The sequence below is a fragment of the Herpailurus yagouaroundi genome, unplaced genomic scaffold (assembly GCF_014898765.1).
Source record: "Herpailurus yagouaroundi ecotype Mexico unplaced genomic scaffold, PumYag 100, whole genome shotgun sequence".
In the NCBI taxonomy this organism is placed as follows: Eukaryota; Metazoa; Chordata; class Mammalia; order Carnivora; family Felidae; genus Herpailurus; species Herpailurus yagouaroundi.
Window position 1 is genome coordinate 13,530,645 of NW_024412391.1, and position 19,064 is coordinate 13,549,708.

Consider the following 19,064-nt stretch of genomic DNA (forward strand, 5'->3'; position numbering starts at 1 on the left):
AAAGACCATAGACCTGCCTTCAATTCCAAAGCCAGCCACTTGTTCTGTGACCTTGAGCTTATAACTAGTTTCTGAGCCCCAGTTTCCCTGGCTATATGAAGTTGTCGTGAGAATTAAATGAGATGATATAAATTGGCTTGAATACTGCTTAGTACTTAATATTCAATAATTGGTACATTTTTTTTCATTTGAATATTAACAATATGCTTTTTTTTTTTCTTTTCAACGTTTTTATTTATTTTTGGGACAGAGAGAGACAGAGCACGAACGGGGGAGGGGCAGAGAGAGAGGGAGACACAGAATCGGAAACAGGCTCCAGGCTCCGAGCCATCAGCCCAGAGCCTGACGTGGGGCTCGAACTCACGGACCACGAGATCGTGACCTGGCTGAAGTCGGACACTTAACCGACTGCGCCACCCAGGCACCCCAACAATATGCTTTTTTTTAATGTTTATTTCTGAGAGAGAGAGAGAGAAAGAGAGAAGGGGAGGGGCAGAGAGAGAAGGAGACACAGATTTCGAAGCAGGCTCCAGGATCCGAGCTGTCGGCACAGAGTCAGACGCGGGGCTTGAACTCACAAACAAGATCATGACCTGAGCTGAATTCAGATGCTTAACTGACTGAGCCACTCAGGTACCCCAATATACGTTTTTTTAAGCTTATTTACTTAAGCAGGGGAGGGGCAGAGAGAGAGACAGACAGAGAGACTCCCAAGCTGGCCCCAAGATGTCAGAGTGGAGTCCGACGTGGGGCTCAAACTCACGAACCATGAGATCATGACCTGAGACAAAACCAAGAGTCGGCTCTTGGTACCCCTGTAGTTAAGAAGTTTTAAAGCATATTATTCAGGAGCACCTAGGTGGTAGTCGGGTAAGCATCCAACTCTTGCTTTCAGCTCAAGTCATGATCTCATGGTTGTGAGATCGAGCCCTGTGTCAGGCTCCAAGCTGGGTGTGGAACCTGCTTAAGATTCTCTGTCTCTCTGTCTCTGTCTCTCTCTCTCTGTCTCCCTCTCTGTCCCTCCCCAGCTGCCACGTATGCATTCTTGCTTTTAAAAACTAGACAAAAAAACCCTTCTTAATTACATCAAAACCAGCTGAATCATGCCTACTCAAGCTCTCTCACCAATCTGAGTTTGCATGGGCTCTAGCAGCCCAAGTTCAAGAAATAACACTAACAGGAGTTAGTCACCAATCCCCCATCCTAGTAAACGTACAATACACAGAGTTCTCAAAAACACTATTTACCTTGGCTGGTTCTCCACAGTGAGGTTCTCTCCTCTCTGATAGCTACTGTCTGCGACCTGGGTCGTAGACCGCTTCATAATTTGCTGTAGCTCCTGCTCCAAGCGTTCTTTGATGGCCTTAACGGTCTCTGGGATCTTCTTCAGTTTGGCCAGCCCCTTGATAAGGATGCCCATAAAAAGGGTGCTGTTCTCCTCTGGATCCAACTCCAAATCCTCCTTGATGTCCTGCAGGTTTATCTCCTTGACTGTAAAAAAAAAAAAAAAAAAAAAAAATCCATTACAAGATTCAAAAACAGAATGGGCTGACTAAATGGGATCACTGCTTTGATTACTCCCTTAACAGAATCAGAGAAGATTTCTTCAACTAAATTAATAATTAAATCATTTTTACATAGTAACTAAGGATCACAAAATAAGTTATATTCCTCAAATCATACCCATCAGTTAAAATAAGAGGTAGAAACCATTAAAAACAAGCAAATCTCCACAGAAAGTTTTCCACAGACGGCCCCATCCACAGTCAGTCAGTTCATGACACTGATGAAGCATTCACTGTTTATAAAACGCCATACTCTGGGGCGCATGGGTGGCTCAGTTGGTTAAGCATCCGACTTCGACTCAGGTCACGATCTTGCACTTCGTGAGTTCGAGCCCCGCATAGGGCTGGGTGCTGACAGCTCAGAACCTGGAGCCTGCTTCGAATTCTGTGTCTCCCTCTCTCTGCTCCTCCCTTGATCACACTCCCTCCCTCCCTCCCTCTCTCTCTCTCAAAAATAAATAAATGTTAAAAAAAGAAAAATTTAATAAATTAATTAAATAAAACACCATGCTGGGTGCTGCAGGAGAATTCTAAAGAAGCAGACCATAGTCTCAAAGCTCTCACTTAATAGTTAGAAAAGATAAGTAACTTGATAAGAAGAGATTACAAGTTAATGTAGAAAGGTAAAGAAGTTAAATAAGATGAAAAAAATAAGGGAAGAACAATACGTATCAGTGACACAAGACTCTGAGGAAAAGAGTACTAAGTAAGGAGTTTTCATAAATACAAAAGAACCACCTTCTATTTCTCTTTAAACATGGGTCTACCATAACACTCTCTGCTGTAAACAGTTCTTGCTAATCCGTGCTAGTTTTCAGAAGTCTACATCCAAAGTCTCTGTAGATCGGCAGAGGACAGCTTTCATGGAAACCACGTGGTTTGGGATTGGAAGAGGACAGCCCAGCGCAGTGCTTCTTACCCCCAGGGAGGAGCTGGCAGGAACAAGGGATGAGGCTCTGAGACCTCTGCTAGCCACTGAGAACCACAGGCCTTCCCTTCAAACTAACACAGATACACACGAAACTTCTCACAGGATGCCAGGGGGTTCACAACTACCAAAGAACCACAGGTTAAAAAACCCCTCGCCCAAAAATAATTCTCTCCTATTAAAAATGGTTGGGTTAAGAGAGAATAAAGCAAAAGTGAGTGCAAGCCTGAAGCTGGACCCCAATAGTGAAAGTTTTCCCCATCCTTCCCTCTCCTTTATTCTTCAAAACGAGTGGCAGGTTTTTAAAACATGGGATATCCTGAAAGAATGCATACATTCTTCTCCAGTAGATTCAATCTCAACTACACTACGGGTCCCACTCCAAGTTGTTCAGCACCGCTGGAATATACTGGAATCTATTTATTGGGGAAGAATAAAAATATCCCAGCCTACGGAGTAAATCCTTGTACCCACTGCCCAAAGTCCCCAAAAATCCCTGCTTCAGATGAATGCAGTCTCTTCTCCTCAATCCTTTTTCTTTTTGTTCCCAACTCATAAAATGCACTTAAACATGAACCAGAAGCATTTAATGATGTGCATGATATAATTACTTGAACAAGCTTCCTCTTCACTGAAGACATCCTCTCAATATTTATCCATGATGCTGAAACCATGTGGAGAAAGAGAACCACATAAGGAAAGACCAAATTCCTATGATTTTCTCTGCAACATAGAGGACATCTGATGATATGGTATTTAATTTAAATAATTTTAATACTAGTTAAAGCAGGAGTAGAACCAAAGTGGCTTAAACCTCTGAAGATGACAATTCTAATGGCAAATCAAAAACAACAACAACAACAACAAAGGGGGGGGGGCATTGATATTTCCAAGTGTGACATCCCAAGAATAGACATTTTAGTTACTGGTTTTGCTTTATACATTAAGAACTAGACACCTCAGGCCACAGAATCACTGCATCCTGCAAAACCAATCCCAGCAGCAAGAAGAGAGAAATACTTAGCAGCCAAGCAGCCATCTAAATTCAGCATGTTAGAGAGGGAAAATGAAACACAACTATAAGCGGGGCTTCAGGCGAGGGGACAAAAGTAATAGAAATTTAGCTGGGAGAAAATGATCTTCACAAAAGGGCACCTATGAGTCACAAAAGACACAAGCAAAGGGCCATCTGAATGTGGCAACCACCTGCGGCAAAAGCGATTGGCAAGGAGATAAATGTAGTTTAAATCAATAAGCCCCTAGATTATGTGGCAGATAGCTACTTATATGTGCGCTAATATGATAGATGGCCTATTAAAAAATAACAAATAAGCAAGGTCTGAATAATAAAATGCCACAGCCCCAAATGACACATTTGTGTAGAACCTTACCTTTCTGTTTGTCTCCTGAAATCTCCTAGAGCATAAACACTAAATGGATCCAATATTAATTAATTTATATGATCTATTTCACTTACATCAGCTGAAAATTAAAAGGCAATTTAAAAGGATAATATAATCAACCGTGAAGACTAGTCCAATAATCACAAAAGCCCTGTGAGGTCAGAGAGAATTATTGGTGCTTTGTGGAAAAAGGCTTGTACAAAAATAAAGTAGCTGAAATTCAGCAAGGGCCTCACACCACAATTAGAACAAAATGTACATATTTCTAAACTACCAAACGCTACCAAACTCCTCCCTTGTATCTACAGTGATGGAATATGTACTCACCATGTAGGTTTGAAAACACTTTATAATTAGAAACACTTGACTCTCTTACCTAGTTCTGTTTGATTTTTTGCTCTGAGGATACTTACCAAGTGAGTATTTCTTGAACCCGGTTTTAAAGACCCTTGCTGGCAGGACAGTGTTAAATATTAAGACTTTCACATAATTGAACCCATTATTTCTACCAAAATCCTACTGGTCCCAATTGGTCTCTATTACACACATAGATGGGGAAGGAAGGAAAGAGATATGGATGTGTAGATATACATGCCTAAGTGCATAGAAACCGTGTCTGTGGTTTGAGGCTAAGCAGGGATTCATGGACGGTTTAAGTAAGACACGCTGGGACTCATGGAACAATTAACTAAATGATACCTCAAGTCCTTTCAAGCTCCACAATTCCATGATTCTATCAACTTAGTCTAAATCTCTACATCTCCAGTTACATGGCCCATAGCTAATTATGTGCACCTAGATTATAGATAGCCCATTTAAAAAAATAACAGATAAAGTGAATAATCCATTTAAGCTCGTAAGTGTTCTATAAAAGAAAACCACCTTTTGTTTCCCAGTGAGTGAGTACAGGAAGCAATGTAGACCAGTATATAACTGCTTTCTCTTCTCAGTATGTTTGGTAGGAAAATATCAGTAACACATGCCACGGCTATATACGAATGTTATCAAATTTGCACAAGAAACCTGGTAATACACTTTAACTTTGTATTGAATAAGCTTTATTATTTGACTTAGCATTTATACATGTTGATGGAGTTGTAAAATAGTGGTGGTGTTTACCACAGAAACTCCTGGTAGATGTCATTCCTCATACTATGCACGGTACCTAAAGTATATAAATTTGATATATATGATTTTGGCCTACATACGTAACTTCATTTACCTGTTGCATATTAAGAACATTATATAACAGGAGAACTGTGTCACTGTTGAACGGAATTCAATATAAAAAGGGGACTTCAAAAAAATTACCAAGCCTAATTTGACCAACAAAGTATCAAGAGAATTACACATCCAAAATGCTGCCCCCAGAGATGGGAATCTGGCCTCAGAAGAGTAACAATACTCTCAGGTAGAAAATAAGAAAGTTACCACCTAAAAATAATTCTGTGCTTCTGGTCAAAATGGCACTGTAGAGTCGTACTTGAGACATCCAATCTCAAAACACAGGTATACATAAAGTATAGATTAAGAAATTTAAAAAATAGTCTGGTTCAAAATTGAGAGTAACACCTCTGTGGACAAGAAATGGAAATGAGGAGTGGAGCCAAAGTATGTATCCAGTGACCTGTGTGTGGACAAGCAGGCAGAGGCAGGCAGGTTTTAGCCCAGGGGTGTTACAGAGACTTAACACGCACCACTAGCCATATGAGCTGACAAAATCCTCCATTAAGACTGCAGGAACAGGACCAAATCCAGCTCTAGACCTGGGTACGCTTTTGGCCTCTTCAAATCCTTATCTTCCATTCATGTCCCAGTGGAGATACTTGGTCAACCCTATACCTTAAATACCATTTGTTTCACCAATAAAAAATTACTTCTAACATCTTTTATTTAACGCACCCACTGGTACAGATCGAGAGCGCAGTATACGATGCACTGGCCGCCTCTGGAGTATAGAATCTTGATTAGGGTCTTTCAAATGTTAACTAACTATCTCTGAAGTGTGAATTCCTGATTAAGGTACTTCAAAAATGTTAACTAAGCACCCCTAAGGTGCAGATTAAATTATTCCGAAGGAAACTACAGACAGTATAACACCCCACTCCAGAAAGGAGACTGACAAAAAATATTGCCAACTGCTACTTGGGCTGTCATTGACATGGAGCTAGGGGTTTTTACAGCTGCAGTGTAGGAATAGTTTCAATTCAGAGGTGGAGATGAACCCCACACTGCAGTGAGGTTGGAAAGCACAATGAATGAACACTGGTCCCTCCACAACTGAAAGTGGGCTAAGGAGGAAATGATGGTACGTTTGAAGGGGAAGGTAGAGTGGAGGGAGGATTATTAGGATAAAAACCAACAAAACCGACACCTGTTCAGTTTCCCTTGGGACAGCACTGAATGTACATTATCTCTTTTTAGAGCAAGGAGGATGCATCTTTGAAAGTCAAGGAGTAGCCACCAATGGAAAAGTGGCTACTAAAAATATAACAGGGATACAGGAGAAGAGAAGAGACAAGGAGGAGACGAACAAATTCATACTTTATATTAATATTCAATAATATCTAAGGCTTTATAAGTTCAATTGCCCAAAGAGATAGCATGATGTAGTAAAAAGAGCAAGAGCTGGGCATCATAGAACTTTAGATTTGATTATCAACTTTACCATGTTCTAACTGTGTAAATCTCTCTCAAGTCATTAAATCTTGAGGAACCCCAATTTTTCCATCTGTAAAATGGAGACAACATCGACACCGCTGTGTCTATTAAATGAGATGTGATATCAAAACACAAAAACAATCCCCTAAGGAAGTAAAAAAAAAAAAATGTACTTTTAAAATTTCCAGCTTTAGCAACTCCTGGATTGCTGGAGACAATGGTAGTTGCTTAGGTCCCCATTTCTCCTTATTTCCTCCAAAACAACAAAGAACAACTAGAAGAACAAATAAAATTTGTACAAATAATACTCTCAGGATAACCTGGAAGATAGAAATTGCCCAAAATTCACAACTGTAATAAGAAACACCTAATCCCAGCAAGCAATCTCTCAAACTTTTGCCCCACCCCTGCTCTGCCACAAGGCTTTGTCGCAAGCAAGCAAAAGCAGGCAGGTGAAGAACCATGATGAAGAGACAAGGGACTTACTGATGATCCTAAGTTTGATCTAAAACTATCACTAAAAGAGACAATGTCCACCCTAAGTTTGAAAATACCCAAAAAGTATCCAAGTAGATGAGAACATGGACTACAGGAGAGAGAGAGAGTTTAAAAACAGACAATTTGCAAGAGTATTTGAGACCTATAGCTTCTATGGGAGAAATAAGACAAAAGGAAGAGAGAAATGCCCTGTGACTACTGGAAAGTGAAGGGAGAAAGAAGCATAAAGAGAACATTCAGGACCCCACAAGAGAGTCGAAATTCTGAGAACAATCTTCTCCTACCATCAAAACAAATAATACACTCAAGTATTTGGATTTTGCTATGTTGACAGAAGAGGGAGCCAATGAGCTAGGAATTCTATAAAACACCCCATACCCATTTAAAAAAAAAAAAAAAAACATAAAAAATGAACAGATTCCTATAAAGGTATATGGGGGGAGGGCGATCAGAAAATCCAACACACATTAACAGGAAAATTCAATAAATTTTCCTACAATAAAACTATCATGAAGCACAAGAAAACTAGATGACAACACTCCAGATGGAAGTAATATACTCAAACAAGAATCTGGGGATAAGAAAAGTCACTCTGAGTCAAAAACTCCAAAACTAGGAACAGACATGGACAAATAAAAGAAAGGTATGGAAAGAAAACAGACTAAACTCAGAAGAAATACGGAAGAAAAAGACGATTATTTCAGATAGGAAGAATAAATTATAAAATACCCAAGGGGAAACAGACTCAAATGAATATTTTATAAAGGGCATTGTGGAAATTCAGGGAACCAAAATAGGGAATAAAAGGGATATAAAGACAGCAATAAAGAGACCAAAGAGAAAGCAGTAGAAATGGAAGACAGGCAAAGAAAAAAGTACACATTAGAAAAAACAAACAATAGAATACTTGAAATTATAAAGCAAAAAAAAAAAAAAAAAAAAAAAAAAATCTTGAATCTGCAAAATAAAAGAGCCTACTGGGTATCTGGAAAAATTAACCACCCCACCCCCCAAAAAAAGAAAAAAAAAACCTCCAGGGCATATCCTACTAAAACTATTAAGTTCCTAAGTTAAAAATCCTCAAGGTCTACAGGATCACAGCTTACAAGGGCAAAAAATCAGTAAGTAAAATTGTAAACTAAGGCATTTATGCCCATCTAAGCTGTCCTTTAAGTACCAATGAAAAGAAAACAAAAAAGGGGGAAAAAGCAGTTAGCCTTAAGGAATCTTTTGATAAGCTTTATGCAACCAAGAGGTAAGTGGGAAAACTTCAGCAAAAAAGATTGATGGTAAGCATTTAAAATATTTAAGTACAGATTTATGACAAAAGCAAAACGGGCCGGTGTGGATGGAAGACAACTAAGACGGGTATGTTGTGAAAAAGTAAAAATAACACAACTAACAATTGGCAGAAAAGAAAGGAAAATAAAGTCATGCTGCTACTTAAACAAAAGATGGGGATTAAAGGATACCAACAAAAACAGAAATGAGAGAGAAAGATTAAAGCATTAAAAAGGGACTAAGAGCATTTTATCCAAGTTTTTAAATACATTAAATAGACCATCACTGGGGGGGAAAAAATCACCTCCTAAGCCAAAAAAAAAATTTGTTTAAAGAGCAAAGAACTAATATCCCAGAGATAAAGAAATATAGCAAATATACATATTTATAAAATACTACGATAGAGTTGAGACCAAACATATTAGTCTTATCAACATATATTAATAGATTCAGCTCCCCTCTTATAAGAAAAGGGTTTTTCAATCTGAATCAGAAAGCAAAGCTCAACAATATTGTTGATCCCAAAACTAGAAATTTAGAACAGCTAGAAATAAAAAATGAACAAAGGTATGCCAGTCAAAAGGCATTAACCATAATGACAAAAGGCACATGCCCTCTAATACCACATGCCACAATTCACAATAAGGCTATAACATTTATGAATATTTATATACCAAATTAAACAGCAGCCACCATTTTAAAACAAAAGCTTCAAGTGATGCTGAGACAGAGGAAAAATCCAAGAGAAAACTTGAATACATCACAAAAAAAAAAAAAAAATGAGATAGAAGACCTAAACAACATAATTAAATAAGGTGGATCCTATGGATATATATCAAACCATCCACCTGGTAATAAAGAATGCATCTTTCACTCAAGTATCCATGGGACACTCATAAACACTGATCATGTAATAAGTCACAAAGAAAATGAAAGTTCCCTGAAGTAAAAATATTACCAACAATACTCTCTGAATTCAATGCAATAAAGGTAGAAAGTATTACTAGAAACAAAACACACACAAAAGACCCTTTTATTTATGAATGTAAAATCCTTCTACTAAAAACATTGTTTCCAGCCAAATACAAATTGAAATGAGATCATTTTTTTTAAATATATGAAATTTATTGTCAAATTGGTTTCCATACAACAGCCAGTGCTCATCCCAAAAGATGCCCTCTTCAATGCCCATGATAATGGAAACATTAAATACCAATGTCTATGGGACAAATTTAAAGTGTTGAGAAAAATTCCTGTCATTGAACACATTTATCAGTAAAAATTAAAATACAAGATTTCAATGTCTAGATCAGAAGAAAATATAAGCCAAAAGAAAGCACAAAAAAGGAAATAAAGATAAAAGCAGAAAATAATGAGGTAGAGAAAAGAAAAATAGACCTACCCAATAATCAAAACACTGATTTCTTGAAAATTAAAAAAAAAAAAAAAACCACCCTAACACAATAGACAAACCACCAGCTACTTTGATCAAGAAAAGGGGGCTAGTGCAAATAAAATAAACAAAAGGAAAAAAGAAAATTTCAAAACCATAAGAAAATACTTTAGAGACCTCTGCATAAATAAATTTGAAAAACTAAATGAAATCAATAATTTCCTAGAAAAATACAGATTAAAATTGATCCCAAAAGAGACAGAGTACTTAAGGAGAGCAATTTACACAGGAAAAAACAGAGAAAATAAAAAGCACAAACATGGAAAATGTATCAGATCCAAATGTTTTCACAGGAAAATTCCCTAAACCTTCAAACACCAGAGAACTCCAACGCTCCAGAAATTGTTCTAGAGCATGGAGAGTAAAGAAAAGCTTCCTAACTCCTTCTAGGAAGCAAATTATTCCACTGAAACCAAACTCCAATATGGTGGTGGTATCATTTATAAACATTGATGCAAAAATTCTAACTAACATATTCACAAATAGAATTCACCACCACATTGAGAAAATAACACACCATGATCAAGAGGCATTTTTTTCTAGGTAATGAAAAATTGGTTCAATAATAGGAAGTCTTGCACAATAAGAGACTTAAAGATAAAATAGAACAAAGTGGATAAAAGACATAATAACAATTCACAAAAGTTAAAATGGACTTTAAACATTAAGGAAAATTGTCTGAACTGACTCCTAATTGTGGAAATGCAAACTTTTTAAATATTTTTAAGCTTTATTATTTTGAGAGGGAGAGAACACGTGCACAAGCAGGGAAAGGGGAGAGAGGGAAAATCCCAAGCAGGCTCCACACTGCCAGCGCAGAGCCCAATGCGGAGCTCAAACTCATGAACCATGAGATCATGACCTGAGCCAAAATCAAGAGTCAAATGCTTTACTGACTGAGCCACCCAGGCACCCCAGAGAAATGCAAATTAAACACCACTGTGACACCATTTTCACCTATCAAATGAGCAAAACTGAAAAACTCTAACAACACAGGGGTGCCTGGGTGGCTCAGATGGTTAAGCATCCAACTTTGGCTCAGGTCATGATCTCACAGTTCGTGAGTTCAAGCCCCACATTGGGCTCCATGCTGACAGCTCAGGGCCTGGAGCCTGCTTTGGATTCTGTGTCTTCCTCTCTCTCTGCCCCTCCCCTGCTCACGCTCTCTCTCTCGCTCGCTCTCTCTCTCTCTCCCAAAAGTAAATAAACATTAAAATTTTTTTTTCTTTTTTTTAAAGTCTAATAACTCGTTATTTGGTGAGGCTGTGAGGCAAACGAGCACTCTCACACACTCGTGGCACAATGTGAACTAGTACAACTCTTCTGGAGAATACCAGAAATAGCAAAATAAAAGCATAGGACTTTGGTATTTGGAAATACCAAAATAAAAGCATAGAACTGTATATGTGTATACATCATTAATTAAAAAATATTAATTGCAAAATGTAAAATCAAGGCACATTTTGGCAGAAGCAAGAAACCCACTGAGAGAAAAATGGTTAGTGTCCATTTAGCTTTCCTGTATGTTAGTGAAGAAAAGAAATGACATCTTAAAGGCCTCTGCACATGATGGGCATTTTACCAGAGTCCTTATACATGGAAAGATTGGCATTTGTCCAACGGAGGCTAAGTATCCAGAATATATAAAGAACCCCTATGAACCAATAAAAGAAGCTAATTAGCAAAAATATGCAAATGTAAAATTATAAAAAAAATAGGCAAACCACATGAACAGTTTGTAGTAAATATATGAAAAATTCCTTATACACTCTAGTTAATGAGTTATTATTTTATTTTTTTTAGTGTTTATTCATTTTTGAGAGAAAAGACTGCAGAATAGCTTCAAAATTGTATCTTTTTGTTGTTGTTTATTTATTTTATTTTTTTTTTAATTTTTTTTTTCAACGTTTATTCATTTTTGGGACAGAGAGAGACACAGCATGAACAGGGGAGGGGCAGAGAGAGAGGGAGACACAGAATCGGAAACAGGCTCCAGGCTCTGAGCCATCAGCCCAGAGCCCGACGCGGGGCTCGAACTCACGGACCGCGAGATCGTTACCTGGCTGAAGTCGGACGCTTAACCGACTGCGCCACCCAGGTGCCCCTTTGTTTATTTATTTTAGAGAGAGAGACTGAGACAGAGTGTGAGCGGGGGAGGGCCAGAGAGAGGGAGACACAGAATCGGAAGCAGGCTCCAGGCTCCGAACTGTCTGTACAGAGCCCGATGTGGGGCTTGAACCCACAAGCCGTGAGATCATGACCTGAACCAAAGTCAGACGCCCAGTTGACTGAGTCACCCAGGTGCCCCCATCAGGTATTATTTTTCAAAACTCATTTTATAAACCTATTCCATCCACAGAGGTTGAGTGATTGGTCCAGGTTCACCAGATGGTAATTATTGGAAGCTAGCCCCTTGCTGTTCCCACTCTAAAGAAGTAAGAGATGTATTTTGCAAGCCTTTCTCCTATTTCTCACCAGTCACAGTATTTTGTAATGTACAGGAAACTAATGTCTAATTTAGATGTAGTAATTCAACTATAACTTAGGTAAAAGGATGGGAGAAATGTGGAGAAAAGCCAATAATTGTAGTAAAATGTTGGTTTAAGCTTTTGGATTCTCAGTATGTCCTTTCATTTGGCAAACTGCCTTTGGAACGTTTTGACTGAGCAATTACTCCCGGGGTACACAGGCATTTCATTTGTGGCTTCTTTATTCATTTTATGCATGCTCCTGCTGGGATTGCTGTGAATATAACCGTAATGAAACTGGACTTCTTACTTTCTTTCTTTTTGGTACCAGCATAGGTTAAGCAATAAAACCCAAAGAGAGCACAAATTAAATCATTTTTTTTCTTTCGCTGCTGTTTTCTTACGTGCATTCTATTCCGTAAAGTCTTGTTCTGGGACTTGATATTTTTCTTAAAAATTTAGGATTTGATATTTAAATTCTCTCTACATGGAGTGGGAGCTATGAATCCTAACATAAAAGGAGATGAATTTTTTCTCCCTGCAACTCACTTATCTAGAATAATGAAGGTTCTCCAAAACAATAGACACTTTTTGAGTTACTTCTGTCCTAAGGTTGGGGCCTGCCTAGGCATTTTAAATCAGTTGTTCCTAAAGAATCCTTCATTTGCTACTAAATATCTTGGTTGATTTCTATGATTAATCATAAATAGAACTGAGGACTATATTTTTATTTTATTTTATTTTTACTTTATTTTAGGGAGAGAGAGAGAAAATGGGAGAGGAGGCGGAGGGAGAGAGAGAATCTTAATGCAGGGCTTCATCCCATGACCCTGGGATCATGACTTGAGCAGAAATCTGGAGTAGGATGGTCAACTGACTGCGGCACCCAGAGCTCTAGCCAGCCCCTAGAGCTAAGGACTATATACAAAGGGGCCAAAATAGAATTATTAGTTCAGATATTTATAAATGTAAAAATAAAGCAAGGACAGGGTTTGTTAATGAAAATACATTTATTACACATGAGTATTATATCATATATTAGAGATTAATGTAACCATCTTCAGGTACTTCCCATTAGATTAATAAATCTTAATATTTTTCTGTATTTGATTCAGATTCTTTAAAGAAAAATTACAGGTATAATTGAAGGCCCCTGTGAATACATGAATTCTTTCTCAATTCTTTTCTTCTCTCTTCTACCCTAGAGGTAACTACTGTTTTGAAATTGTTCTGTATCTTTGTCCTGTATGTTTGCACACTTTTACTGTTTGTATGTAAATGTGTATGTTGTATATTTGTAAATACAGAAACAATACATGTGGTTTATATATATATATACACATATATTTGTATATAAATGTTATATATTGTGCATGTTTATATATACGAAGTATATTATTTTGAGTAGGGCTTAAATAAATTGTATAACTTGATTTACATGTTTACTTGATTCGAATTTGTATAATTTAATTAATTTGCTTATAATTGTATAATATGATATGTATCATTTTACTGCTTGGGTTTTAAACTCAACTTTGTATCTTTTGGGTTTTCTTATGTTACAGTATAGCTCTAGTTTATTAGTTTTAACTACTGTATAGTATTTCATTATATAATCACAATTTATCCATTCTTCTATAGATAGGCAAGTTATAAGTTTGCAATGTGTCATTATTAGAAACCTTACAGGAATGAGATTGTTTGTACATATTTCTGTAGGACAGAATTTCTCCAACCACTGATCTCTTGGGAATGGGTTGTAGATATATCTGGGATAATGGGCCCTCCAGCCTTCGGGCGGGTAACTACGTGGGTCTTGGGGCAATCAGAATCTCTAGACAAGTTCTCTTTAGCTACGTGCAGCCACCTCCCTTTACCCTAATTGTACTATATAAGTCATTGTGCTGTATAAGTTATTTTGCATATGCGCCATAATGCCTAAAAACTGAGGAAGCCCAACTCTTGGGGGGCCATGTGTGTTATATATGTAGAGGAATGTTGGTGCATTTTAAACTTCATTTCCCAAATAGCTTTTTATTTTAATTTTTTTAAATGTTTATTTATTTTTGAGAGAGAGAGAGAGAGCATGAGCAGGGAAGGGGCAGAGAGAAAGGGAGACACAGAATCTGAAGCAGGCTCCAGGCTCTGATCTATCAGCACAGAGCCCGACATGGGGATCGAATTCACAAACTGTGAGATCACGACCTGAGCAGAAGTTGGACGCCCAACCACCTGAGCCACCCAGGCGCCTGCCAAATAACTTTTTAAAGTGATTGTGCCAATGTCGATTTCTCTGACCTGTGCATGAGCTTTTGTTTCTCTCTTTCTTGCCCTTAAAATTGGCTTTGTTAGACTTTTAATTCTTACAAGTGGATTTCGATTTTTACAAATCTGACAGGCTCTGTTTTTTTTTTTTTTTTCAGTTTGTTATTTTAGTTTGCATTTCTGAGGTTTCTAGTGGTGTTGAGAATATTTCCAGGTATATGAACCATTTGGGTCTCTTGTAAATCATCTATTGTTTCCCTGGTTTTTATTAGGCCATTTCTTTTCCCTATTACTATGTATGAGAGTTAAATGGATGCTAATCATTTTTCTGTTTTTCTATCCATCCCATGTAGTTAGTTAATCGATTTCATTAGTTTCTGGTTTATCCCTCCTGTGTTTCTTATACTTCTCTTCCAGGAAGAGAAATTTTACTTCAGATACTCTCTTATACTTGGCTATTTTCACTTTATAATATATCCTGGAAATCACTCCATATTAGTTTATATTGATAACTTAAGTATTTACTTATAACTTAAGTATTTACTAGACTGAAAAAGGATAGATATGAAAAGAATCATCATGATAATGACAACAGTACCTGCCCTAACTACCTCAGGGGACTGCTGCATCAGTTGCACGATGCAACATGTTTTGCAAACCATGACATGTAAACCATTAGAAAATCTCACATAAGTCACTCACATCTCTACCTCTAAATAAGACACCTGAAAAATGACTCATGTGCAAACAATCAAAATTCTTGTTTAATCAATAATAATCTGAAAGTCCTTAGGAATCACCTCCAACCCTGATTTATAGCACCTCAACAAGAGATCTGTTCTATCCAGGGATTCCCTACTGGAACTTCCTCTATAAAGATGTCAGTTCTAGTGGATCACACCCTCAATCCCACTATTTCACAAGCTGAGAAGGCAATTTTAAAATCCCATGTTAAATTCCCTGCTGAAAATGACTATTCCTTCCAGGACTGACTTGCAGGGCACTTTGCAAATAGACTCGCAGGACTTACTGTTCACTAAGAATAAGAAAATACCTGCCCTTTATTTATAGTGTATTTCATCAGCCTCATACTTTTATATGTACTTAGCAACATTCTGTGCAGTTCTCTACATAATTTACATCTTCTTCATTTATACAACCCCCTTGAATAATGTGACCCAGATTAATATAGTCCTAAAGACTAGGACTGCAGTGATTTAAAAAAAGACTTCACACATAATTTCAAGAAAGTCAAAATTTTACATATTGGCTCCTCAAGGCGACTCAAGTGAAAACAAGCAGTACAGAGTATGGTAAGCAGAGTAGTTGTTCCCAAAGGCTATCCATGCCCTAATTCCCAGAATCTGTGAATGCATTACATGGCAAAGGTGACTTCGTAGATGTGACTAAGGCTAAGGACCTTGAGCTAGGGAGAGCAGCCAGAATTATCCAGGTGGAATCAATCTATCACACAAGTCCTTAAAAGAGGGAGGAAGAGGCAGAAGGGTAGGTCAAAGAGATGTGACCCAAGAAGTAGGTGAACACACTGTCTCTGGTTTGGAAGAGAGAGGAAGAGGTCAACAAGTCTGGGAAAGCAGCCGCCTCTAGGAGCTGGGAAAGGTGAGGAAGAGGGCCTCCCAGAGGGCCTCCAGAAGGAACACAGCCCAGGGAGACCCATACTGGGCTTCTAAGCTACAAAACCGTAAGATGGTCATGTTCATCTGTTGGCGTATCAAGGGAAAATTAATGCCCAGAGCATACCTACCTCTCTGGCAGGAAAACGCACTGGTTAGAAGAGCGTATTCCGGAATCCAGCTCCTCACTTGAAATCACAGCTCTACTACTTGTCAGCTATGTCAACTTAAGCCAGTTATTAACCCCCCCAATGTCTCAGTTCTTCTCAGCTGTAAAATGGAGCCATTATAACAGTACCTACCTAGAAAGACTGTTAAAGGACTGAGCTAATTCACATGAAGCACTCAACATACCATTTTGCATACAAGTAGGCCCTAAACGTGTCTTAACTACTACTAGTATACATCTCCACCAGTAATATTTCGACCACCTTCTCTTTCGGTCACCCACAGAAAAATCATGAGATCAAAAGTCCTAACCGGTCAAAGAAACGAGCCCTTGCAAAAAGAAAGGTTTGTAGCTTATGTACAAGCAGTCTCCATGACGGTCCCAGCTCCATTCAGACAACATCCGGCTCTTCAAGCGTGGTCCCCAATAATGAAGAACAGACCGCCGAAGTCAAAGTGTCACCACAAACTCCACTAAGTGAGAAACGCTAACTACAGGACCTGACAGAAAAAGTGCCCGTCAAAGAGCTGTCTTGTTAAAAATAATAGATGGAGCAAAATTAGTTTCTACTTAAATTTGCCATAATTGGCATGTTTTCAACTTACTTGCTATTTACACAGTGCTTTTCATTTGCAAAATGCCTGCCCTATCATTTCTTCATAAACAATTAAATTTTTTTTTACATGACCCTTGACTCGGCAACATTTACTTAAATGGATATAACCAGGCTAAGCAATGATAATTCACATTATAAACATAAGAAAATATAACAACTGATAATGTCTCCTCCAGGTAGAGGGAAAAATCCAAATCAAAAGTATAAATATATATTGTGTTTCATAATTCCACATTCTACAACAGCTCAAAGCAGTGTCAAAACTCAGAGAACAGCAACACTACAACAGACAGAGGAAGAAAACAAAACTTCTTAGCTCCAGGAAGAGGCTTGAACACAAACCTTGTAAAGTGTCATAATAAAAATAAGTGTTGGGGTTTAAAAAAAAAAAAATCATTAAGTAGACTAACAGTAAAATCTATTATAAAATAATTTCTACACTTTTCCTACAGTAAAAGCAATAAACCTCAAGATTCCAAGCCTAAATAACCCTAAAACTTAATTAAATGATATTTTAAAAGGTAATTAAATATGTTCCAGCAACAACAATATATAGTCAGGCTCTCAAAAGAAACACTTTCAATTAGTTACACAAAATGTATTGACTGAATCCAAATTATTTTTCTACCTTTCTATCTTTTCATTATTTCAAGCTCTACAGGACTATAGAAATACTAAGAACTGATTTATACCTGCAAAGCCTACGATAACCAACATTACTCATTCCTTAAAACGTATTGAGGACTTTAGCTGTGACAAGAAGGCACCTGTGGGACATCTCTCAAAAACACCCCATCTCCTTCGCCTCGATCCAGAAATGCAATAGTTGAACAGCTCTTTGCAGAGACCCAGAGGCAATCTGAGCCAAGCTAAGCTGAACCCTCCAACGGAGCAGGTCTGAGCCATCCCAGGAGAATTCCCCTAAATCTGCATTAAATTCAAAGAACTTTAAATATAGGCTAAAATGGCCCTCCTTTGTCTTACTCAACAGAACAGTAGGTAGCCCGAGAAGAAACATGGTTAGTTTGCAGCTATGACCTCGAAGTGCATTATATGTATGAGTGTGTGTGCACACCCACATGCAAGCACATATGGAAGTGGAGAGGCCACGGGAAGGTACAAGGAATCAGTACAGAGGACACAGGATATAGATCACACACTCAGAAGCTCTCAAGAACCAGACAGGCAATGTAACAGGTGCAGCAGCTGGGTAAAAGCTAACAGAAACAATAGAGGTTATAAAAAAGAAGAAAAAAAAAAAGACAATGCATCAAAAAGCATTCAAATTCAACTTCAGAAAAACAAACCGTGCTCGTCAAATAAAGCATAACTACATCTGGATTCAGGAGTCAGGCCAGATTCAGCTGCCAGTTTTCAAAGCTGATAATGCAACAGGCCCAACCAATCATTTCCTTATTCCCTCTGAGGGTGGCAAAGAGCTCATCAGAGGCTCCAAGGCACTCACCCCAGGACCTCCCACCCCTGACTCCCCAGACTTCCCCAGGTCTTTGCCTTATTGTAGTATTATGAAAAGAGGCTAAGTGGCTAAAGAATTAAAAGCTTACCACTTGAGCTTCCAGGAGTAGAAAACTGAGAGGCATCGAGGAATTTTCGAGGAGTAGGAAGGTTGGTAACATCAATCAGAGGAACGGGAGAAGCGTCTTTTATAAGGGAGCTAAAAGGGAAAGGTAGAGTAGTTAGTTTCCACTTTCTCCAAAACCAACTACATGCCCATCTCTTAGCCCTTTCTTTTTGTCATGAGCCCTCTATCTCCACTGTGACTTCAAAGGTCTCCCAAGAGTATTTCCAGTGGGGATTGCTATAGAAAGGGGGTTAAAGATATATTCTAAGGGTTCTAAGTATTCAATTTTTTATTGTCTTACTTCACCGCTAGGTTTAAAAACATTAGTGTAAATATATTCTGGATCATCTGGATGAATACCTTACAACCAAATTATGCCATGCAATATCAGCACCCTTTGTTGTTTCTGTGTTAAAATTAATTTATCAGCAAAGGAAGATCAAATGTCACCTTTTCATGATAACTGAACAAAGGTTTAAGTAGTTAAGCTTTGTTGAACCTGTGTTTTCCAGCTGGAGTTTTTGATATATTCTGGGAGTTC

General features: G+C 38.0%; 1 protein-coding gene across 2 annotated transcripts in view; it reads right to left on the bottom strand.

Annotated features, from left to right (window-relative positions):
* The window catches only part of EXOC4 (exocyst complex component 4), a 762,629-nt gene that overhangs the window by 679,642 nt on the left and 63,923 nt on the right, over positions 1-19,064 (bottom strand). For both annotated transcript variants that reach the window (XM_040471923.1, XM_040471924.1), the window contains exons 5-6: positions 18,507-18,616; positions 1,248-1,491 (exon numbers count right to left, since the gene is read on the bottom strand). In XM_040471923.1, coding sequence (XP_040327857.1) covers positions 1,248-1,491; positions 18,507-18,616 — 354 coding nt within the window. The remainder of the gene's footprint in view (positions 1-1,247; positions 1,492-18,506; positions 18,617-19,064) is intronic.